We start from the raw sequence: 26,270 nt of genomic DNA on the forward strand, positions 1-26,270 counted from the left end.
CAGGAACTTGCTATTTGAGCAGAAATGCATTTCTTTAAAAGGTTAATTAAAAGAGAGGAACCCTCATATGAGAGATTCAGAGTCCCAGGGTGAACAGATAATAAGGCTTTGGAAGTCTTGCTAACCTCCTATGGGTTTTGGAATGCCAGTAGATTGGTCAGAACAGTTAGATTTCACAGGGGTTGAAATGGGACACCACATTGTTTCCATAGTTAAATTGTAGGGTTTTCTCAAGAGAAAGGATAGCCGATAGGATGTTTTCTGGTTGTTTGCAGTGGTTGTAAGATATCAGTATAAACCAATAGTGAGTCATAAGAATGAATTGGAAAATCTCAGTTAGTGCTGTATTATTCTGAAAGAATCATTATTGATGGCCCAGACTCGAGCTGCAAAGTTAGAAGATGAGAACATAGAGATAGCTTGTCAACTAATAAAGCTACAGCACTTAGATGCTGTGCGCCAAGCAGGTTGGCAGCCCAACCCAGTTAAGGTACAAGCCATGATGAGGTGGGGTGATGATCCTACAGTGGGGATGTCAGGCTGGATGATAAAATTGAGGAAGAGAGGGTAGTGTGGGCCCCTCAGTTTAATCTTCAAAATGATCACCCTCTCTCATGTACCCCAAACAGTACCGGCCAGGCCAGTGATCATGAGTTCCCACACACAACATGAAGGGCATTGACCTGCAATTTCTTCCTCTCAGGAGAGGGAGGAGGATCAGGGATGTGTAGGGGATGGTGTAATGGGCCTCTTCGAGACAACAGAGGATTTTCCACTAAGGAACTAGTAAGTTTAGGGGATAGGTACAGACAAAAGGCTGGGAAGCCTTTTGGTTATTGAGGTTACGGGATGAGGAGGGTACAGGAGCAATCCTATCTAACAGAGTTATGGGTTCTTTAGGGAGCCTAACCTCTCAACATGTGATCAATAATGCCCACAGAATGATGCATGCTTCCCCAGAGCATAATGTATCACTCTAGGTTCAAGTAATGACTACGGTTAAAGTTCGGTATCCCACTGTTTCTGAATAGAACTTAAAACACCAAACAAAATGGAGCACTGTAGAGGAGTGTACAAAAGTTCTATGCCAGTTGGACCTTATCACAGAATTACACAGCGAGTGTTAACCTGCCTGAGGATATTGAATTAACTTCTGGTTACAGTGGTGACTTCCCAAATACAAGGGATAGTGCTGTCTTTAAAAGGACCAGCTGTTGGTCATCCTATAAGTACAGCAATTCAATTTTTACAAGGTACAGAGTACGTACAAGAGGGTGCATGTGGCCATGTATGGAAGCTAGATAAACAAAGCATGCAGCAATCTTTCACCATCTAGATAATAATCTGCTCTTCTATTACTCCTTCCAAAGTGGATGATCTCACATTTGCCAACATTGTATTCCATCTGCCAGACCTTGGCCCACTCACTTAACCTATCTATATCCCTCTGCAGACTCTCCACATTCTCTGTACAATTTGCTTTGCCACTCAGTTTAGTGTCATCAGCAAATTTTGCTCTGCTACACTCAGTCCTTTCTTCCAAATCATCAATGTAAATGGTAAGCAGCTACTGGCCCAGCACCGACCCTTGCGGCACCCCACTCACCACAAACTGTCAACCGGAGAAACACCCATTTATACCAACTCTCTGCCTTCTATTGGTTAACCAATCCACTATCCATGCCAATACACTTCCTCCAGCTCCATGCATCCCTATCTTATTTATAAGTCTCTTGTGCGGCACCTTATCGAACGCCTTCTGGAAATCCAAGTATACAACATCCACCTGTTCCCCTCTATCCACTGCATTCATTATGTCCTCAAAGAACTCCAGTAAATTTGTTAAACAGGACCTGTTCTTTCTGAATCCATGCTGCGTCTGTCTAATGGAACCACTTTTTTCTAAATGTTTTGCTATTTCTTCCTTAATGACAGCTTCAAGCATTTTCCTGACCACAGATGTTAAGCTAACTGGCTTATAGTTGCCTGTCTTTCGCCTACATCCTTTTTTAAAAAGCGGTGTGACATTTGCCGTCTTCCAATCCGCCAGGACCTACCCAGAGACTAGAGAGTTTTGGTAAATGATTAACAACGCATCTACTATAACCTCTGCCAATTCCCTCAGCATTCTGGGATGATTCCTATCAGGACCAGGGTCTCAGTAGCTATTACACATCGGGGAAGGGCTGGTAGCTTTTTGGGGCACAGGGAGACTGGTGGACTCTATATTTGCTATGTTTCTGCTCCTATAGGTGAAGGATTTGATTACATGTGACATTTCTCTAATATTGAAAGACGCTGACGTGCATTATCATTTTGTTCATGCAGAATAGAAATCAGATGAAGTCTATTATCCCTTTACATCTGGAGAACTGTGAACTACCCATGGGTAGAAATCTTACTCACAAGTGCATTGTCCCATTCATGAAGGCACAAGCAGCTTGAGGTGGTACCTTCTTGGCTCTTTTAGAGCTGCTGCCATGTAGTGGAAAGCACTGAATAATTCAGTACATTCTAAACAAAGATTTTATATGACTTCAGTCAGTGTCTCCACAGTATTCTATATCAGGATGTGCCTTGTGACAAGAATATTAATGAGAATGGCAATTGTGGTATCCTGACTCTGTATAAGTATCAGGAGGAATGCCAAAAATGAATAAGATCTAACTTTTAGGCACTTATTAATGTAACTCTATGAGCAAAACACAAAGAATACACTGAATTAGTACTGCTAAACATTAATGACATTGCATCTTATTCCAAAAAAAAAGTCACTTAAGAGGACAGTAAATAATATATTTAAAGATCTAATAATTACGCAAAAAGTAGTGCATCATCTGTCAGAAACTTTGGTAGATTAGAGTCTCTTAATGCTCTGATCAGCACAACATCCTCATTCAAATCTGGATTCTCTCTCTTCAATGATCTAAATAGAAAATAATGTAATTAAAACATTAAATTATCACAATGTCTTCAACTGTTGTATAAACAAAAACAACATTTTGTGTAAATCATTATTTATTCTAATAAAATATTAACACATATACAGTTAAATATTACTGTTCAGGTCATTATAGGGAATACCTTTCCATATCAACTAAATGAAGACAAAGATTTCACTTATTGTGCTGACTTCAAATAGTTCCAATCATGAGAATGTGTGTGATTTGAGACTAAACTCAGGAAAAGATGACAATTAAGTTCTGTTAATTAACATATTTTGCAGTGAAATCCTTGTCAATAGTTATTTCCCATCCATTATCAGCTTGCTGTCTTTTGAACTTTTTAATCCTTACGCCATCACCTCATCAACTACCAAGTTATATTTTATATTTGGGCTGGATTTCCATAACAATATACCTATTATTTAACTTATGATCCTTGCCTTCTTTTTTCACCAGGAATATTGAACTATTCCAGATTATGACAGCATCAACTTTCCTTGTTGCCTGCAATTGAATATGTAAATTAGTGAGATTTAGCCAGACAGCCAACAAACATTTTCTTTGGGAAGACACCTTTGAAAAATTTGGTGACATGTGAAGTCCAAGCCATTCAATCCTATCATGTAGACCTTACTGGAATGCACTAAAGAAAAAACAGAAGTCTGAATCCTAAACCAAGAAAGAGAGGTGAAAGTTAAAGACATAGAGAAGCCCAACAAGGGGAAGGCTTTCATGATACTAGCATAAGTACTGGGGACAAATGGTTGAATAAGATTATTTGGGATAGGGTTAGGATCATCTGGTAGAGATCAGTAGAATAGATTGTACAAAAGGTTGAAAAGAAGATCACGGTAGAAGGTTCGTAAGAAGGATTTGGAGGTGAGCATTAGGAGAGATGAGAGTGGGGGATTCTGTGACAGTAAAGCCATAATAGGTATGTGTAAATTAAAACACCACTATAATAATTTCCTAGCATCATATCTAGCTGCTCTTATTGAATTTGGAATTATTATTGATCTCTAGAATGGTGATGTCACTGACTCTCAAGAGGACATAGATTCCTTTGTTACAGATTATCTGCCATATGTGGTATAAATGTTACTTGCCATTTGTTAAATTTGACTGTCAGTTGTCTTGGTTAGAATTTACTGCAAATGGAATTGAAATCTCTTCAGGCACAAGAGTTCATCCATAACTCTGACGTGTTGGAGGTAAGGTAATTAATGAAGCGGCTAGTAAGGTAATTAATAAAGTGGTGGTTAGACTTAGAATACTGGTAGTCCTTCGTGCTAGATATAATCCAATCTCTGGTGACTTTACAGACCTATCACAACTCTCCCCTAAACACTAACTCTCACAAACTCCCACTAACTCCATAGCTGCAAAACAAACAAAATATATTGAAAGTACTCAGCAGCTCAGCCTGCATCTATGAAAGGGGAAACAATTACTCAAAATGGGAACAAAAGTTGTATAAAAGGCAGAGAGAAGTGTAAAGAATACCTTGACAGGGTGAAGCCATGGTTGCAGATGTAATGGTCAATGGTTAACATAGAAGGCAGAAAATGAGAATAAAGACAAAGAATTGTAAAATGTTGCAAAATGCTGGAAAACCAGAATGTCAGAATGGAGAATTAAAGTGACAGACAGTTCTCTATTTTTAAATCTCCAACCCACTCTCTATCTAACCTACTTGTCTGTGGCCTTCTGTGTTATCACAGGGCATTGGCTCAGTTTTTCTTTCTTTCTCAATTAATAAAGCAATACCTACTAGGTATAGCAACACACACAAAATGCTGGTGGAACGCAGCAGGCCAGACAGCATCAATAGGGAGAAGCACTGTCGACATTTCGGGCCAAGACCTTTCGTCAGGATTGTCCCGATGAAGGGGCTCGGCCTGAAACATTGATTCATTTTTGATTTGTGTACAAGACAGATTTTGTCCAGTCTTTGCTCTAGTCTGTGATTGGGCATCTCCTCCTCCTGGTAAGGTGCTGATTACAGAAGACCATGCCCTCCCAGCCAGATAGCCTCCATGTGCAAAAGTATGGATGAAAATATGAGTGTCTCACAGCAGTAGTATAAATGAGTGTAACTTAATAAAATTGATAGATCATGTCAGCTCATGATTTTTTTACACCAATCTATTGTAAGATAGATCCTGTCTTCCAGTCAAGATGATATCAGCATACCACGCTCCCTCAGTCAACATCTTCCAGATACCACACGAAAAGGTCTTTTTTTTTTACTTCTCTTATGTCTGTTTATCTCCTAAAATGTGCTTCTGGGACTGTTAGAGCCTGTGATTTACAGTTTGCAGATCGGTTGAGTAATTCAGTGCTTTGCTGTCTCCAAGAAGATTCTAGAAAGCGAGCGCATATTCGGACAGCTTTGAGGCAAAGAACCTTTGAGACAGAGTGCAAGCCAAACTTCAAGTTCATTTCTTTTTAAAGCATCCATTAAGTGCGAATTAAAGCATCGAAGAAGATTGAGACATTGAGGCAAATGCAAAAGGTGAGCAAGAGTTTAGTGCCAACTGCTTTCTTCTTAACTGCTGCCAAGGAGGAGTCTATGAGCGGCCTATTGCTGTGTGGGTCATTGTGGCAGGCGGGAAGGGCTCTCTGGCTTATGTGACGTCCCTTTATTTCGATGAGCGTTGATGATATCAGAGGATGATATTGTGGTTCTGCACTTATCCAATAGAGTCTATTGCATTTATTTACTGTGGCCTTTTTCAGACTTATGGTTTTTATATTCTGTGTATTTTATATCCCATTCCTATTCTGTTTGGTTTATCAAGATGAAGGTGTTTGGGAGTTGATGTTCTATTGAGTTCTGTTTGACTTTTTATGTGGAGGAGGGTTTTTTTGGGGGGGGGGTCAATGTTTCTGTTCAGTTTGTGCAGGGGGAGGGGGTTTGGGGGTTGATGAACAGAATGCCATGCTACATCTACACTCTGTCAGGTACATACTGCTGCAACTGTTTGTTGATTATGGAGAGACTGGATAATTGTGGAAGGGGTACCAATCAAGTGGGCTGCCTTGTACTGGATGATGTCAAGCTTCTTGAGTGTTGCTGGAGCTACACTCATCCAGGCGAATGGCAAGTATTCCATTACATTCCTAACCTGAGGCTTGAAGATGGTGGACAGGCTTTGGGGAGTCAGGAGGTGAGTTACACGTCACAGGATTCCTAGCCTTTGGCCTGTTTTGGTAGCCATAGTGTTTATATGACTAGACCAGTTTGGTTTCTTGTCAAAGGTAACCCCCAGAATGTTGATAGTAGGAGATTCAGTGACAGTGATGCCACTGAATGTCAAGGGACAATGGTTAAAGCCTCTCTTCTTGGAGATGGTCATTGCCTGGCACTGGTGTGGCTCGAATGTTGTTTGCTACTTGTCAGCCCAAGGCTGGATATTGTTCAGGTCCTGCTGCATTTGGGTATGAACTGCTTCACTATCTGAAGAGTCACAAATAATGCAGAACATTGTGCAGTCATCTGCAAACATCCCTACTTCTGACTTTATGACAGAAGGAAGATCATTGATGAAGCAGCTGAAGATGGTTGGTCCTAGGACACTTCCCTGAGGAATTCCTGCAGTGAGATCCAGAGGATGAGATGATTGACCTCCAACCACCACAACCATTTTCCTCTGTGTCAAGTATAATTCCAACCTGTGGAGGGTTCCCCCTGAATTCCCCTTGACTCTATTTTAGCTAGATGCCCTAGCACATAAATTTTGATAGTATGATTATTTACTTTTACCCCTGAACCCTGTTTAATATTCAGTTTTATACCTATTCTACCATTCATTTCTGGATTCTCTGGGTTCTGAACTAAATCCAAACATGATATGTTATATCATATCCAGCTATCTTTTCTTTTAAATATTCATAGATTTAAATTAGGTTAAACCTCTCTTTTTAAATCCATGCTGACTAATCTGTACATTACAATTTTAAATGTTTTAGATTACAACTTTGTGTAAAGATTCAGCTCCTGTGCTATCATCCTGCTTAAATACAGAGATCACATTGGCAGTACCTACTCATCTAGTATCAATACTTTAATACTTTAATGATTTTAAATGATTTTAATGAGTTTACTTTAATGATCAATACTTTAATGATTTTTAATTGTAAACCAAAGTGGCTCTGATATTTTTTCTATAACTTACATTAATTACCCTGTTCAATTTTAAGATTAGTATCATAGCATTGATTAAATCCATTGTTCTTTAATTTTTGTGAACAAATTAAGGATTATTCTGAAACACCCTGAGTTAAAAATCCAATAACACTCGTCATATTGTTTGAAGAACACTTTATGGAAACTTACTGATTTTTTTTGGCAGTTAGTTTATCAGCAAGCTGATTGAAAATTCCCAGTTTACAGCTACAGGCTGAAAATCTTTCTTCTTAAGTACACAGAGGACACATATGAATTTGCCTCCTTACCCAGCCATGACGAGAACTGATTTGACTGCTCTCATGCCAAAGTCATAATGATCCTGCTGGGACAGCTGCTCACTACATAGTTTGTACATCTGGGTCATCTTTCTGGCCAAAATTTTGCTGGATTCAAAACCTTCTGAGTACAAAATAACCTAAAATGAACAAAAACAATTTTTAAAAAAGCAAGGATTTACCTAGTGATTTGCATTCATAATTTTAATTTATTAAATCAAGGGTTAGATAGACAAGTATCCAAATTTACTGAAGATTTTAAGCAATGTAGCATAGAAATGAGCACACATTGCAAATGGAATCTACTTTTTACTGTTCCGTTGAATAAATAACAGTACCACCCATCCAAAGACTTATTCTTTAAATATGCATGTCAGATATGATGACAAGGAAATAACACTGGCAGGAACAATTGAATGGAAGTATATCTATTACATATCTATAACAGGGATCTATGCAAGGGCATTAGTTATTCAGTTTATATCAATAATTTGATTGACAGGCTGAATGCACTCTATCGATGTTTTCTGATAATACAATCTGTCATTAGCATAACATTGTTATAGTGGCAGCAATCACCAGTTGGGGTTTTAATTCTCACCACTGTATATTCTCCCCATGAACCCATAGATTTTCTTCGAATGCCCCGCTTTCCTCCCACATTGCATAGTTAGAGTTAGTGAGTTGTAGGCATGCTATGTTGGCATGGAAGCATGGCAACACGTGGGGGCTTCCCAGCACAATCCACACTAATTTGATTTGATGCCAATAACACATTTCATTTTATATTTTATGCACATGTGAAAAAGTTAAGCTAGTTTCTATATCGGTTTCATTATGTCAGTTCTGAGGAGGATATAGAAGTGCTTAGGGGTACTTCGATGGGCTAAGTTAGTGGGAGCCAACATAGCAGATGGACTATATTGGAAAAACATATTCTAAGGATTTTGTGAAGGAAAAAATGGGTAATACCTAGTAAAGAAATTTCAAGGGAATTTTCTGAAGAAGGAGAGATACCAGCAATCCTGAAAGGGGAAATGTAAGTATGAGCAGTTTTTGGACTATATAGTAGGAGTGAATGGTCAGCAGTTTAATGAGAATAGGCTTAACGAGGTGAGCTCATAAACAGTTATATTAGATGAGCTCAGAAACAGCTGGTGAAAGATAGATTAGAAAGAATAGAATCAAGGCTAATGCAACAAAAGTCTGGGTTAACAAAGATGGGCTTGGTAAGCAAGGGAAGGGAAGGAAGCAGCAAAGTCAATTACAGTATTAGAAATTAGAATCTTTCCAATTCTGAACAGTCAGGATAACGGATTTATTCTTTTTCTCTTCATAAATCTTAGAACTGTTCTTTCTTTGTGTAATACCCAGTTAAAGTTTTTACTGCTATGCTGTAGCTACTTCATTTTAGCAGATCTGTAAAAAAACGTTTGTTCTGTGTTTAGCATGTTTGAGTTTTCGGCTAAAGATGTGAAGCTATGATATTCAACAATGTTGTGTCAACCAATCAGGATGGTGGAATGCAGAGAAGGTTCTAGAGAAAGCTAAGTGGAGAGATGGACACTGCTGCAGTTCGTGTTTTGTTTGGCAGGAGCCGTGGAGAGGACAGGAGGGAAGATGGTTGAGGGTGCCCTAGGAAGGTACATCCCGGTTGTACAAGGTGCTTTGAGCAGATGAATGGCTCTAAGGAGGAAGGGCCAATGTAACTGAGAAAAAGCGCATTTGTTCAAGATGAATTTCAAGCAAAGTTCTTAATGTGGTTCATATTTACATGCAGATCGTGGGTCCAGCGAATGAGTAAAAAGACAACTTCAACATGAGTTCCAACAATGTGTACATTTAGAATAGTTTTAACTGTAATGGGCCCTTATATTTATTTTTCTTTTTTCTTTTTCCTACTAACTGTTCGATAAAGCTGAAGTTTGTAAATATACTTTCTTTATAATTTTATGCAGTGTACAATTTGTTATTTCTTTCCAACCAACAATTATTTATGGACAGTACTTACACAGCATTCGCTCAAATCAAAGTTTATTTAATCAGAACATCATGACGTTCCTGTTTGGTTGAGCCCAAATCATACCAGCCCTAGACACCTATTGTTTATGGAAGGTGGCCTTTTCATCACTGTGTCCCATGGCCAGTTGCAGAGCTGGCAATAACCCAAGTTTCCATACGAGCCCAGTGAGAGGGCTGCACTTGAAATTAATTTGATGGTTTAAAACTAATATCTGTGTCAAAATGGTAGCTGTCATTTACTGCTTGGTCTGCAACATGAGATTATCATATTGGTCGAATCACAGACAAGAGAAAATCTGCAGATGCTTTAAATACAAACAACTCACATAAAATGCTGAAGGAATTCAACAGACCAGGCAGCATCAGCTCGGCCTGAAACATCAACTGTACTCTTTTTCTTCAATGCTGCTTGGCCTGTTGAGCTCCTCCAGCATCTTGTGAGTGTTGTTTATCATATTGGTCATGGGTTTACTGTATATAAGTAGGGAGTGTAACTGAGTCAGTTATCAGGCTTACTAAGGTCAGTTTCTTGAGCTCTCACCCACTTTATTGGGGATCTTAGAGCTGCAAGAGTCCTTTCAGATCTATACAATAAATGCTATCAATAAATAAAGGCCCTATCCCATTTTCTCACACAGTGTCAATTCTTACTACCTTCCTGATCTCTCTGCTTTTGTTGCCACAGGGTTGAGTAACATGATTTTGAAACTAAGTGCATGCCAATCAGCAAATCACCAGCTTCTGGTCCTACTTCTAGCTTCTTTTGGGAAACCATGAACGCTTTTCAATTTGGACATGATCTAATCTATTAGTTCCATTTTCAGTTTAAGGAACTTTCTAAAGAGTGAAGAGCTCTGAAAATAGTACAAGTTTCTCTCCTTCTCTCTCCAACTGTTACACACTGTTCACTTACCTTAGAGCAAAGAGTTTGAAATGTATCCTCTTGCTTTATTTTAAATTATTAAACAAAGAATTGAACAAAACTGTTCAAAGTTTATTTATTTTTTATTTCACTTAGACATACAGGTTTTAGTTTTTACCTCTCTTTTAGCAAGGAGAGCAATCTTGCTTAAATAGGAGTCTACCCCTCCTACACATCTTCAATGGCTATGTGATATTATGTCTTATTTAAATTTAGAGAAGATTCGCTGCTCAGTCTTAAATTCGAAACAATCTTTTTATGATATCTGGGGACCTTTCCTAAATTACTTTTCCAATTTATAAAGTTTAACAGTGCAAAGACTTTTATGTATATTTCTATCTTCTCTTCTTAAGCGAATATGTTTTTTTTTCTAATTATCCATTATCATCCATCAGCTTTTTTCTTTAGTAGTTGGTAGGGGGTTGACATTTTTATATAAAAAATTTATTTTATGATGTATGACCTATCTTAAAATTTTTGATTACAGAGTAGTATACCTTTATGTGATATGCTATAACATTTTGATCAATTTTATTACAATATATGAATGTACACAATTTATGTTGAGATGTATCTATGTGTTGCACTCTGTAAATCTTGTTTTTTCTTCCGAATAAAAATATTGTAAAAAAAAAAGAAAGACATACACCATGGAATAGGCCGCTCTGGCCCTTTGAGCTGCATTGGCACAGCAACCTCTGACAACCACCAATTTAACCTTAACCTAATCACAGGACAATTTATTATGACCTATTAACAAACTAACTGGTACACCTTTGCCCTGTAGGCAAAAACCCATACATACCACAGGAACGATGTAGAGACTCCTTACAGAGGAACCCAAAACTGAACTTTTTTCAGTTCCAACGCTTCGAGCTTTAATAGCATCATCTTAACTGTTACTTTATCATGCTGTAGCGCAGCACTATTAAAAATGTTCATTAGTTCTTCTAATGGTATTAATCCTACCTTTGCAAAATAATCCAAAAAAATTATTGTAAGAGACATGAACAAAAGCTCAATGGCTTGATTACCTCAGCGATCAGGGCATAGTTTGGAACCATCATTGCAATTGGTCTAAAAAGAGCCTTCAGATTGTCTGGAAGTTCTGTTCTTCCAGCATAACCAGGGTTCATGGTGATGAATGCTGCACAAGACATGACCAACTTGATCTCTCTGCCTTCAAACATGAAATGAGAGAGCTATAGAAAAGAGGCAAAAATTATTACATTTCCTGATTTATTTTTCTTTCAAATGTTCAGCACATTTATTGCTATTTGTGCAAAATTTGAACAATTTTATCATATACCCAAGTCCCCTCATCTGGGATCCTCCCTCGAGTAGAAGCATCTCAACATCATCACGGCCAAGCCATCTAAGGATTGTATATGTTTCAATAAGATCATCTGTCATTCTTCTGAACTCAAACTTGTTGAAGATCCAAGATTGTTTAATATCATTTTCAGTACACAAAGTGAAATAATTATTACTCCACATCCGATGTAGCACAATAAAGACACGTTGAGAGAAAGAACACAATAAAACAACACAATAAATACTGTATAAATGTATAAAAGAGCTTATATACAGAGATTGATTGTATGTCCATAAGGTACAGGAGTGCCTGTACAAAAGGTGACTCTGGCAGGAAATTTTAAGTTGTGGTGGCGGGATGGAGATATTGATTAGCCCTTCTGCTTGGAGAAAGTCGCTGTTTTTATGACTAGTGATCCTGGTGTGGATGCTACATGGCCTCCTCCCTGTTAGGAGTGGGACAAACAGTCTATGGGCAGGATGAGTGGGATCCTTCAGGATATTGCTGGCTGTCTTCGGGTACCTTTCTGTATATATGTCCTTGATGACAGGTAGACTGGTACTGGTGATGCGTTGGACCGTTTTGGCTACCCGTTTAAGAGCCTTCCTGTCTGCCGTCATGTAGTTTCTATACCATGCAGTAATGCAGTATGTTAAGATGCTTTCTACTGCACATTTGTAGAAGATTGTGATTACTGATGTTGAATACTCTCTTCAGCCAAATCAGAAAGTAGAAGCATTGGTGAGCTTTCCTGTTTTTGGACCATGAGAGGATGTACATGATGTGCAGTCCCTGGAGTTTGAAACTGCTTGCAATTTCCACTGCTGTGCCACCCATGTAAAGGGAGTTGCGAGTAGTACAAGGTCTCCTGAAGTCAACAACCATTTCCTTTGACTTGTTGATATTGAGGAAGAGGTTATTTGCTGCCACTAGACCTTGAGCTCTTCCATCTCGTCTCTATCAGCCAATTGTTGTTGGTAATGAGTCCCACCACTGTCATGTCATCAGCGAACGTGACAATGTGATTATTCGGGTGTCTAGCTGTGAATCATGTGTGAGCAGAGAGTACAGCAGTGGGCTCAGCATTTGGCCCTGAGGAACACCCATGTTGAAGATGATGGGGAGGAAGGAGTGATTATGATCCTGACTACCTGAGGTCTGTTGGTTAGGAAATCCAAAACCCAGTTGCACAGTGGTGTGTTTAAACCAAGGAGTAAGAGTTTCTTCACCACAGTCTATGGGGTAATAGTTTGAATGCTTAATGAAATCCAGAAACAGCATTTTGACATAAGTGTCCTTGTTTTCTAGCTGTGTCAGAACCAGGTGCATGACAGATGCTATGGCATCTGTTATAGAACAGTTCAGTCAGTAAGCATATTGGTGATTGTTCAGTTTTTGATGAGTGTCATTATCAGCCATTTGCACCGAACAGTACTGATCTAAATTATTTAGTTGCTCTTAATAGGGCACTCTTTCATTCTTCTGCTTCTGCTTGGTAGTGCGCAAGCACTGCCAGACGGCTGTTATAACGCACAGTCGGTGTGAACAGAGTGAGAGTTAAATTGTAAAGTGAGCTTTTTTGACTAGATCTCCTAAACTGATTTGATTGAGTCTATCTTTGAAAATATTAATGTCAGTAACACTGCGCAGGTCTGGTGGCAGAAGATTCCACTCTCTTGTTGATCTTGGGTTGAGGGAGTACTGGTAGCAAATCCTGTTAAATGAAGGGGTTTCCAGTATGTAAGGAATTCCTGGAATTAGTCTAATTTTATAGATAAAGGGAATAAAATTCAACTTTGACAGGTCACTTGAAGTCATAGGTACTGGTCAATCAGCTTTTATTTTTATAGTGACCCTACCTTTAGAATGCAGTAATGCAGTGGTTAAGCAGTCAAAGTTCTGGACAATTAGTCCAATGACATGAGTTCAAATCCAGCACTACAGCTAGGGAATTTAAATACAGCTAACAAAATAACACTGGAGCATTAACAGGAAATCTAGTAACAGAAACCATAAAGCTTCTGCATTGTTATTAAAAAAAAGGCAATCTGGTTCACTGAAGAAATCATTTTTGCTTTAATTGTCAGTTCAAATGAGCTGGACAAAGATAAAGATTGGGTAAAATCTACATGATTTGGGGACTTTGAAAGGCTTTTTCCCCTCCAATAGATTCTCAAATATCCTTATTCAAGATAGCATATGCAATTAATAGAGGTCAAAGTTCCCAAACATTGACAAGATATCAACTCCACCTCACATGACCAGCTGTTGCTACACTGACAGAGCATATTTACAGAACAGAATCAGGAATCATAATGGACAATGTGTAATCCATTGCAGCAGTGTTAATCTCAGCAGTAAATTACAATCAAGTTACATTTGTACTTGAAGCTTTATTTGAAGTTTCTCTGTCCCTGTAAAATACTAAATATGATCATTTACAATAATTCATTTTCTAAATACAACTATTTTCTCAGGAAAAAAATCTGACATTTTCCATTTTGTTTTAATACTTCATGATTTACCATATAGATTACTTCCAGAACTTTTTGCACTTCTCTTCAATTTACTTAGCTCCGGAGAATACAGTTTTCAAATTTCCGATCATTGTGTTCACCTTTTTATAATCCTAATAACCTTAGTGCTCTTTTTCATAATCTTCACTGTATTGTGCTTCCTCAAACTGAAGATTCCACTTTAAACATGATCTAAATGTCGTGGTCATCTTGCACATCAATTTTCTAGTTGTGGATAAAAACCCTTCATAATAAAGCTAAATAAAAATGGTCATTTTCCGGCCTATCTTAAAAGTTAATTGGAGATACATATATAATTTGACTAAAGATATAGATATATGTATGGTAGATACAGTGTACTTATTTCAAAAGATGATTTTGTTTTTAACCTCTTTCCTCTGCTGTAATGTAGTTAAGATCAGATTATCAACTTATTTTCTTATAACCCCAGAGAAGGAAGCCATTCAATTCATTAGATCCACGTTGGACCTCTTTTGTCCCATTTCATGTGTCCTTACTACACTGTATTCCTGCAACTTATTTTATTTTATATATTTTTTAGGTAACACAGCGCAGATTTGTCCCTTCGAGTCATGCCACCCCAGTAACCCTCAACAATCCCAATTAACACTAACCTAATCACAGGACAATTTACAATGACCAGTTAATCTCCCAATATGTCTTTGGACTGTGGGAGGAAACCAGAGACCTGGAGTAAACCTACACATCCCACGGGGAGAACATAAAGAGACTCCTTACAGAATGGTGCCAGAATTAAACTCCAAACCCCAGAATGCCCTGAGCTATAAGGTATTCAATTCCTCTTTGATTGTTTATTTTCATCAAAATACACTAAGGGGTAATTACAGTAGGTAATTAACCTATGGCCACATTTTTGTAATGTGTATGGAACTAGAGTACCCAAAGGAAACTTAGGTGGTCATGCAGAAAATGTACTGATTTCAGGCAAACAACATCCAAGATCAGGATCAAATCTGGGTCCCTGGAACTGTGATGAAGTACTACCAAGCACAATGTCACTGAGCCACACAAAACCTTAGATCCTTTTTATTATACAAAAAGGTATTCAACCATTATAAACCTATTTAATATAATTTACATACTGAATATTAGTCCATTAGACCATAAGACATAGGAGCAGAATTAGGCCATTCAGTCTATCGAGTCTGCTCCACCATTCCATCATAGATAATTTATTATCTCTCTCAAACCTATTCTCCTGCCTTCTCCCCGTTTCCCTTTGAGCCCTGACTAATCATGAATATATCAAGCTCTGCTTTAAATATACCCGATAACATAGCCTTTACGGCTGTCTGTGGCTATAAGTTCTATAGATTCATCACCCGCTGGCTAAAGAAACTCCTCATCTCTGTTCTAAAAGACATCCCTTTATTTTGATGCAGTTTCATAGAAACATTTTGAATGTTGAAAGGCATGGACAGAGTGGATGTGGCAAAGTTGTTTCCCATGGTGGGGGAGTCTAGTACAAGAGGACATGGCTTGAGGATTGCAGGGTGCCCATTCAGAACAGAGATGCAAAAAAATTTTTTTTATCCAGATGGTGGTGAACCTATGGAATTTGTTGCCACAGGTGGCAGTGGAGGCCAAGTCATTGGGCGTATTTAAGGCAGAGATTGATAGGTATCTGAGTAGTCAGGGCATCAAAGGTTATGGTGAGAAGGCGGGGGAATGAGACTAAAGGGGAGATTGGATCAGCTCATGATGAAATGGCGGAGCAGACTCGATGGGCCGAATGGTCAACTTCTGCTCCTTTGTCCTTATGGTCAGTGCTCGTTGGTCCTAGAATACCCCATTGTAGGAAACATCCCCTTCACTTTATCTTGTTTTTTTTAAATATTTGATAGACATCAATAAGATCCTCCCTCATTCTTATAAACTCCAATGATTACGGGCCAAGAAACATCAAACGCTCCTCATATGTTAACTCTTTCATTTCTGGAATCATTTTCATGAACTCCTCTGGATCCACTCCAATGCCAGCACATCTTTTCTTAGATAATAAGGAGCCCATATTTGTTCACAATTCTCCTAAGTGCAGCCAGAGCTAGCTTTATAAGGCCTTAGCATTACATCTTTGATTTTACATTCTAGTCCTCTTGAAATGGATGTTAACTTTGCATTTGCCTTCCTTATCACCTAGGGAATCTTGCATGAGGACCCCCAAGTTCCTTTGCACTAAGAGTGGTCCACGAGTCCTCCAGGTCACCTTGCACCTCTGATTTCTGAATTTTTTTCTGTGTTTAGAAAATAATCTACACCTTTATCCATCTACCAAAATGTATGATCATACACTTCCTTACGCTATATTCCATCTGCCCCTTCTTTGTCCATTCTCCTAAACCATCTAAGTCTTTCTGCATTCTCCCTACTTCTTCAACACCTATCTTAGTGTCATCTACAAACTATTATGGAATGTATTTTCATGCTGTTCATCTATAATATTATTGTGAGATACAAATCCATGCTGAAAATACTGTTGTACTGCTTCTTTGAAGTCTCCATGTTTTCTCTGCCAAAATAACAATTCATTAATAGAGACAAACACCAATAGAAATTCACTCATACTTCCTTAGACAAAATAGTCATTTGATAATTAAGTTACATTGTATCAAAAATCAGAACAATGACACTACCTTTGCTGCTTTAGCAGTTCGGATTGTGATGAGCTGCTGTGCAATCACAGAGAGTACTTCAATATCAATCCGATTGAACTCATCAAAGCAACACCAGGCTCCGGACTGGGCTAAACCACTGAAGAATCGTCCCATCATCTAAAGAACAATATAAACTTAATTTTCATACATATAGTTTAAAACAGAAATGCCATAGTTGCTGTTGTCAATTGTCTCTAAATTTCAATGCATGCTGATTTTTCCAGCACAAAGCAAGAGAAAGCAATAAAAACAAGTGTGAGTTTAATAGCTTGCAGCTAGCTCTGCTACAAAATACCCCAAAAATGTGAGAGGCCGTTACTGTGTAATCATGACCTATATTAATTGTATCAATGGTGTACTCAGCTAAGTGCTTAGAAAACTATTAAAATAACTTTGTGCACTATATATTCCTCAGGGACAATGGAAAATATTAGGAATATTGAAATAATTTAAGTTTTGTTAGGAAGATATATGTATTTCATCTTCTATTTTAATCATAATAAATATTCATTTATTATTTTGTAGAAGATTTTAGAAGTTAACTAATAAAATAATGTTTCTTGGATAATCAGAACAGCTAGTGCATAGGAAGCCATGTCTCATAAATATAATTATTTTCTTGAAGAGGTGCCGAAGAGGATAGATGATAGCAGGGCATTGAATGCTGTCAACATGGACAGCAAGGTCTTTGAAGCTAGGTCCACTATTGTTTGTCCTCTTCATTAACAGTCTGGATGAGAACAGTGTTGGCATGATTAGTAAATTTGCAGATTCCACCAAAATTGAAGAAAGTTATTTAAGATTACAACACAATCTAAATCAGTTGAGAAAGTGCACTAGAGAATGGCAGGTGTAATTTAATTCAAACAACAGTGAGGTATGCATTTATGTAAGTTAAACTATGGTGGATTGACATTGTGAATGGTAAGGCCCTGAAGAGTGTCGCAGAAAGAAAAAACCTTGAGGTTAACTTACATAGCTCCCTGAAAATGCAGACATGGGTCCACAGGCTGGTTAAGAGACATTTGGCATGCTTGCATTCATTGGCTAGGGATTGTGTACAGGAGTTGGGACATTGTCTTACAACTATTTGGTGAGAGCACATTTAGGGTATTTTGTGCAGTACTGGTCACCCAGCTATAGAAAGGATGTCATTAACCTGGAACGATGTAGAAAAGATTCATGAGTATACTACTGGGACTGGAGGTCTTGAGTTAGAAAGTAAAATTCAATGAACTGGGACTTGTTTTCTCTGGTGTATAGAATGCTGAAGGATGACCTTATAGAATATAAAATAATGAAGGATTTTTTAAAAGGGTAAGGACGTCTAAAACTAGAACACATAGATTTCAGGTGAGAGCAGAAAGATTTTAAAGGGATCTAAGGGACATGTTTTTATCACACAGAGGTACATGGAATTATCTGCCAGAAGAAGCTGTAGATGCAAGTGCATTTATAATGTTTGAAAGACATTTAGACAGGTATATAGATATAGAACAGGTATTGAACAGTTTTGAGGTAAGTGTGCCAAATGGAGGCAAATGAGACTAGCTAAGGTAGACAGACAACTTGGTCAGCTTGGATGAGTTGAGCCAAATGGCCTGTTTTCATGCTGTATAACACAATGATTCTATGACCAGCTCACAGGTACTGGGTACATGAAAGTATTTTAACAGTGTATGGTGTCACTACAGAGATTTCTGGATATATGCAATGGACTTTTTCTCAAGGTCTGCAATAAATGCCACCACTTGACTGCAGATCACAAATTCTGGACTGAGGTAATTTCCACTGCTGAATATATAGAAAAGAAATACTTCTTGTAAATGGAGAATTTGTCTTCTTATTCAATGAAATAATGGACATAATTGAACTTTGATGAACATCAATTCACCTTATAATCTAATCCTTCAGAACAATTGAAGACCACACATTGGATGGCCAGAGCCTTAGCAAGGTCTTTGGTTGTTTCTGTTTTACCAGTACCAGCGGGACCTGCTGGAGCTCCTCCTAGATCTAACTGCAGAGCTCCCATGAGGCACAGATAACAACGATCCTAGGATACCAAAGACAATGAATTCAGTTACACTTATGAATATATTACACATATTGCAAAATATAGGATGAGTGTATTAAGGGTGTTGTGTAAAATCAGGTTCATAGGTTCAGTGACTGGGGGCAGAAGACACTCACTAATGGTAAGTTAACTATTTACAGGACAAGGCAGACACTAAACATTCAGTAAACCCTTCAAGTTACACCTAGTTACAAATACAGCTGATTCCAGTTAATTGGTTAATCAAGGCAGCCGCTTATTCGGGACAACTCTTAAAGAACAAAAACTAATCAAGAAAATATCTGAAATTCTCTTAATTTATTTTGGTCATTGGGACAGAAGACTGTTGCTGAGCACTTTGTGGCTAGCATCAATTGCATGTATTTGTGTGGCCATTAGATGCTACACCTTGCTTACTGCAAACAGTGTTTAAATGCCATCAAGTACATGTGTTTATGTTCAAAAAGCAGTAAATTTTGTCACTGATAGTTGGAGAGAAATAATTCAAAACTGTTTTACCCACTGTGGCTTGGAGATTCAGGCTTGGAGATGCCAGAAATGGCCAGGAGTGAAAATGAAACAATGTCACTATTTCAACAAGTTAGGGACTATGAAGAATTTAAAGGCATTGACAAACATATTGAATGTTATAATGAAGATTTGAAGGATGCAGTCATCAAAAGCATTGTATGAAGGCAGTTCATTATCTGCACTAGGTATCTGTGCTGATTTTGTTCACATACAGTCATACAAAAGAACACAGCAGCAAACACTGGATGAATGATTCTGTCAATAACTACAGTATTAGGAACAAATACACAGTTTGAAAGTACAGTAGTATAAGTAGTGTTATAATTTGTTCTTTATTTTATTTAAATACATAACTTGTTACTCAGTGAAATAGTAATTTGCTTTTTTTATACTTCTTTAACTATTTCCGTGAAACTTCAACCAATTGAGGTAACTGCTTAATTGAGCAAAAATATACTGCTCCCAATATGTCCTAATTAACCAGCATCCACAGTAGTTATCTAACATATGTGCTCAGGTCCTCTCTCACTGCAGCACACTTTCACTGTTCCCACAGTACCAGTCACAACTCCAGTCCATTAGTGTGCCCAGCAAAGTAAAAATAGACAGGTACTTCCAACGCACCAGATTTATATTCTACTGGTGTTGTGATGTCATCAGCACAAAATGGTAGCTGCAATGCTCCTTAAGTTGGTCAATCCCTAGCAAGCACAAGAGAGGGGCTTTCTATGAAGATTGACACTTATTGTAACAGAGGGTTTTTTGAAAAATAGTTGGACAATCATTCACCTGAATGAGTTGTAGTAAGGATAAACAAATACTTCACACCGTTTTCTAATTTCCCCTTCTGCCAGTAATTCTCTTATTCAAAGATGTAATTAACTTGAGACAACTTTTCTCAATCAGTGCAAAGAAAATGGACAAAGTAAATCATGTACCAAATCACAGCAAGGAATGTCAAACTTAGTAATTATACTGTTGACCCACTGATTAAATTACAGCATAAAGCAATAGAAGACCTTTTAATATTTTCCAGAATGTTAGGTCTACAGAAAAAAAATGACATAAGTTCCAAATGAAAGTTTTTATCAAATAATAGATTCAATGCTTTGCTCCAGAATTGGTAGCAAGACAGATAAGGTGACAAAAAAGGTGACATGTCTATCACTGATAGTGATTTTTCATTCCAGCAGAGACATCCATTCATTAATATTTCTATTACTTACTTTCTACTTTAAATACCATGTAACTATCTTCTTATCCAAATATACCTACAGTAAGTGGTGTAATCACCAGCCGAGGAGATGCTCCAAGGTACTCATAGCCATATGTGTAGTTAGATAAGGCCATCATAGCTACACAGTTGTCTGCATCAAGATCCCAGTAATAGCGCAACTGCCTCTGCCACTCAAAGTTATTTACATTATCCACCTATACACATGAAACAACAAACATTATTAATAGAAACATAAACCTCTCAAACAAATTTCTTTCATATCACTATATTAAAAATCTACACTGCCGTTTCTAACTGTTTTAGTTGCACATTTCAAATGATGTTTATGGAAATATAGTTCATGGCAGTTATTTTAATAGTTTACTAGACCATAATAATTGATTTTGATTAGCTTTAAATTCATTGGTGGGATTTAGTAAAACAAAGCCTACCAAATATTTGCCCAGATTTAACAGAGTAGATTTCATCAGGTGTGTATACATAAGAATTAATATACTTCATTATTTCTTCCACCCACCATATATTTAAGAGTATTTATTTTATATTTCTTCTTCTAAACCTGTTTTAACTGTAACCCTCCAGCCATAAAATCTTCCAACCTTTTTACTTTATTTGCCACTGTTGGAAAGGTGATCTCCTGTGACTACTTGAGGTTCCTCTGTGGGCTCTGGTTTTCTCCCAGATTCAAAAGACAAACGGGTTAGGGTTTGTAAACTCTGGATATGCTATGCTGGCGCTGCAAGCATGCTGATACTTGTGGGCTGCCCCCAAAATGTCTGTAGATGTGTTGGCATTGACGCAAAGTGACACAGTTCAATAAACATGTGACAAATAACGCTAATTTTTCATCTTGAAATGTATTTGATATGTTATAGTTCTGTAATTCTTACTGCCAATTCAGTTTGATCTGAAACATTTTTCCAATAAATTTAATTGGATTAAGTGCACTTTCATTTGACCAAATAGCAAATACATAATCCAACACTCTTATTTTGGACTGCTTTTTTATTTTCAAATATGATCTATCTTTTATTCTGCTCACTAATTTTCTAATCTAAGTTAGGGGACTTGGCTTGAGCAATTTTATTGTTTTTTTAATTGATTGATTTATTGAGATATAGTGAGAACTAGGCTTTTCCAACGTGATCAAGGCATGACTGTACAGACACGTGGATGTCAGTGAGTTAGACCGGCGGGAAGGAGTTAAAAGAAGACAGCTTTATAGAGCAGGCATCCAAGTAGAGGGAGACAGAGTAGGAGGGCTTTGGTGCAATGGGGCTTAGGCAAAAATGGGTCGAGGTGAGGTAAGCTACTTGTGAGGAATAGGAAGTATGTCTGTGAGGCCAGTGTTCTGTACTGGGTGTCAGATGTCCGTGAGACTCCCAGCCTCCCAGATGGCCATATCTGAATCCGGTGTGTTGAGCTGCAGCTCCTTAGGGACCGGGTTAGGGAACTGTAGATGCAGCTCAAAGACCTTCGTCTGGTCAGGGAAAATGAAAAGGTGATAGAGAGGAGCTATAGGCGAGTAGTCACACCGGGGCCTCAGCAGACAGATAAGTGGGTTACAGTCAGGAGAGAGAAGGGCAAGAATCAGATACTAGAGTGTACTCCTGTGACTGTCCCCCTTAACAATATGTACTCCTGTTTGAGTACTATTGGGGGGGGCAACAGTGGCTGCATCTCTGGCACAGAGTCTGATCCTGTGGCTCAGAAGGGTAGGGAAAGAAAGAGGATGGCACCAGAGATAGGGGACTCTATAATTAGGGGGTCAGACAAGTAATTCCGTGGATGCAGGAAATAAATATGGATGGTATTTTTCCTCCCAGGTGCCAGGGTCTGGGATGTTTCAGATTGTGTCCAAGATATCCTGCAGTGGGAGGGAGAACAGCCAGAGATCGTGTTACATATTGGTACCAATGACATAGGTAGGAAAAGGGAAGAGGTCTTGAAAAAAGACTACAGGAAGATAGGAAGGAAGTTGAGAAACAGGACTGCAAAGGTAGTAATCTCGGGATTACCGCTTGTGCCATGTGACAGTGAATATAGGAATAGAATGAGGTGGAGGATAAATGTGTGGCTGAGGGATTGGAGCAGGGGGCAGGGATTTAGATTTCTGGATCATTGGACCTCTTTTGGGGCAGGTGTGTCCTGTACAAAAAGGATGGTTTGCACTTGAATCCCAGGGGGACCAACATCCTGGCAGGGAGGTTTGCTAAGGCTACTGGGGAGAGTTTAAACTAGAATTGCTGGGGGGTGAGAACCGAACCGAAGAGATGGAGGAAGGGGCAGTTGGCTCACAAATAGCGAAAACTTGTAGGTAGTGTGAGGGAGAGGACAGGCAGGTAATAGAGAAGGGATGTGCTCAGGCTGATGGTTTAAGATATGTCTATTTTCATGTAAGAAGCATCATGAACAAAGCAGATGATCTTAGAGTGTGGATCAGTATTTGGATCTATGGTGTTGTGGCCATGATAGAAACTTGAATGGCTTAAGTACAGGAATATATATTTAGAGTGTCAGGCTTTAGATGTTTCTGAAATGACAGAGAGGGGGGCAAAAGAGGTGGGTGGGTGGCACTGCTGATCAGAGCTAGTGTCACGGCTACAGAAAAGGAGTAAGTCATGGAGGGATTGTCAACTGAGTCTCTGCAGGTGGAAGTTAGAAACAGGAAGGGGTCAATAACTCTACTGGGTGTTTTTTATAGACCACCCAATAGTAACAGGGATAAAGAGGAGCAGATAGGGGAGGCAGATTCTGGAAAGGTGTAATAATAAAAGGATTTTAATTTCCCCAATATTCATTTGTATCTTCCTAGAGCAAGAGATTTAGATGGGATGGAGTTTGTTAGGTGTGATCAGGAAGGTTTCCTGACAAAATATGTAGAGAAGCCTACAAGAAATGAGGCTGTTTTTGATCTAGTATTGGGAAATGAACCTGGTCAGGTGTCAGATCTCTCAGTGGGAGAGCATTTTGGAGATAGTGATCATAATACTATCTCTTTTACAATAGCTTTGGAGAGAGATAGGAACAGACAAGTTAGGAAAGTGTTTAATTGGAGTAAGGGGAATTATGAGGCTATCAGGCAGGAAACTGGAAGCTTAAATTGGGAACAAATGTTCTCAGGGAAAAGTACAGAAGAAATGTGGGAAACGTTTAGGGGATATTTGTGTGGAATTCTGCATAGGTACATTCCAATGAGATTGGGAAAGGATGGTAGAGTACAGGAACTATGGTTTTCAAAGGCAATTGAAAATCTAGTCAAGAAAAAAAAAGCTTACAAAAGGTTCAAAAAACCAGGTGATGATAGAGATGATGATAGTTTTTCTCTCTATCTGTAAGATCCAACATGCTTAATATTTCCTTTGCCTCTGCAATTTGCAGCTTTTACATTATTTGTTCATGTTACCTCTTATCTAACTATCCTCATTACACTGTAGGCCAAGTTAATTCATCAACAGCTTATCCCTATTGCTATCTCAACCTTACCCTAGTAGGAATATCCCTTTCATTCTACCCTTCACTATCCACTCACTCTCTTTCTTAAAACTAATATTTTCTCTATTCACCAATTCTGATGCAAGGTCTTTGATCCAAAATGTTAACTCTATTTTTCTTTCCATAGAAAGTGCCTAGCCTTTTGACCATCATTTTCTGTTTTTATTTCAGAATGTCAGCATTTGCAATTATTTGATTTTCAACAATGACTATAGATCTAACCAGTTCAATTGTTTCTGTAAAATGATCCTTTCTTCCTAGTTCCATTGGTTCCAAACTAATGTCCAATGCAAGTATATCTATCCTTAAATAAGAGGAGCACATATGCATACATTAGTCTAGGCATTGTTTTGCCAACATTTTTTAAAATTACATTATCTTCCTACCTTTGTGCTCCATGCCTTATAATAAAGGCTAACATTTAATTTGCCTACCTGCTAGTTTTTTGCATATCATATACAGAGGAACCTATCAAATCTGTAGCCTCTTCCCATTTTAAGAACTATTCTGCTTTCTATTCTTCCTACTAAAGCAAACAAGCACTGATTTCCCCACATTATATTCAATCTGCTAAACATTTGCTCCCTCTCTTATCCTGTTGGTTCACACCTCCAATGTATTATGCATGACAGGACAGACTGACAGACAAAATCATATACAAGGACCTCTCCTCCATCAGTTCCACCATGGCCGTTACTGCTGTAGCTGGGACTAATGAAAAGTTCAAAATATGCAGCAATACTACTTTCAACAATCAGGTGCAGAACAAAACAGTAAATCTCTTTTGGCAGATCAAAATACCTTTTCTTTAACTAGTTCACTGACAATGTCTCTTGCATGAACATCGATGGTTATGAGAGCCGTTACAATGCTCCGGTGAAGGGTTAGGAGCTTCCCTCGTACCAATGCAGCCAGAGCATTCAGTCTCTATAAATAAAATTTATATGATTATTAGATATCCAATATGAACAACAGTATTTATATATTGCTACAAAATTGTTGACACTCTTTAATCCATAACATCCTTATGAGCCATTCCAAACAAAATAGATTCAGAATAATGCATGGATAGCAAAATGCACATCTAAGATCAGTAATACCAAATTTTAATAAATCTAGTGGTACTATTAATGCGAACAGTAATTATCATTCATCCACACGTGAATATAGCCAAATAAACTAGTGTTCCTCCGGGACCAAGTTGCAAACCACATTACCAACAGAACACATCCCAAGAGCAAAAATAGCACATATGGTTATGACTGCATGAAAACATATACAGTCACTGTTGTGTGTGTGTGTATGTATATATAGTCCAAGTCCATGAGTGGCATGATTGTTGATTGATGATAAGTTGAGAGCAGCACTGAATGAACACTGGAGGGCACTGCCAAGTGAACACCAGAGAGTAACAATGAGCGAACACAGGAGAGCAGTATCAATGGGAGGGGCCAGCCCCCAACTCAGTATGAATTCTAGTGCGCCTATAGAGGACTCCGCTCTCTTCCACACTGCCTCCAGCATCTTCTCCTCTCAGCGAAGGCAACAGACTCGTCCTCACTACAACCAAGACAACACAGCTCCACTGCCTTCAGTCTTGACAATGAACCAAAGTTCAAAGTAAATTTATTATCAATTTGCATACATGTCACCAGATACAACACTGAGATTCATTTTCTTGTGAGCATACTCAATAAATCCATAAACTAATAACCATAAAGAATCAATGAAAGACCACACCAAATTGGGCATTCAACCAATGTAAAAAAGACAACAAACAGTGCAAATAAAAATAAATGAGTAATAATAAGAAATAAATATAGAGAACATGTGATGAAGAGTCCTTGAAAGTGAGTCTATTGGTTCTGTGAACATTTCAATGAAGGGACAAATGAAGTTGAGTGAAGTATCCCCTTTGGTTTTGGAGCCTGAAATTAAGGGGTAATACCTGTTCCTGAAATTGATAGTGTGAGTTCTGAGGCTCCTGTACCTTCTTCCTGGTCACAGCAGTGGGCAGAGCACATGCCCAGTGTGATGGGGGGTCCCTTATGATGGTTGCTGCTCTGCT

General features: G+C 38.3%; 1 protein-coding gene across 1 annotated transcript in view; it reads right to left on the reverse strand.

The window, feature by feature from the left end:
* Nucleotides 1–26,270, reverse strand: part of dnah6 (dynein, axonemal, heavy chain 6) — a 352,146-nt gene that overhangs the window by 188,195 nt on the left and 137,681 nt on the right. Inside the window, exons 27-33 of the mRNA XM_073050010.1 lie at nt 25,004–25,129; nt 20,746–20,901; nt 18,778–18,939; nt 16,863–17,000; nt 11,391–11,558; nt 7,404–7,552; nt 2,819–2,926 (exon numbers count right to left, since the gene is read on the reverse strand). Of these exons, the coding sequence (XP_072906111.1) occupies nt 2,819–2,926; nt 7,404–7,552; nt 11,391–11,558; nt 16,863–17,000; nt 18,778–18,939; nt 20,746–20,901; nt 25,004–25,129 (1,007 nt within the window). The remainder of the gene's footprint in view (nt 1–2,818; nt 2,927–7,403; nt 7,553–11,390; nt 11,559–16,862; nt 17,001–18,777; nt 18,940–20,745; nt 20,902–25,003; nt 25,130–26,270) is intronic.

This window comes from Hemitrygon akajei, chromosome 6 (assembly GCF_048418815.1).
Source record: "Hemitrygon akajei chromosome 6, sHemAka1.3, whole genome shotgun sequence".
NCBI lineage: Eukaryota > Metazoa > Chordata > Chondrichthyes > Myliobatiformes > Dasyatidae > Hemitrygon > Hemitrygon akajei.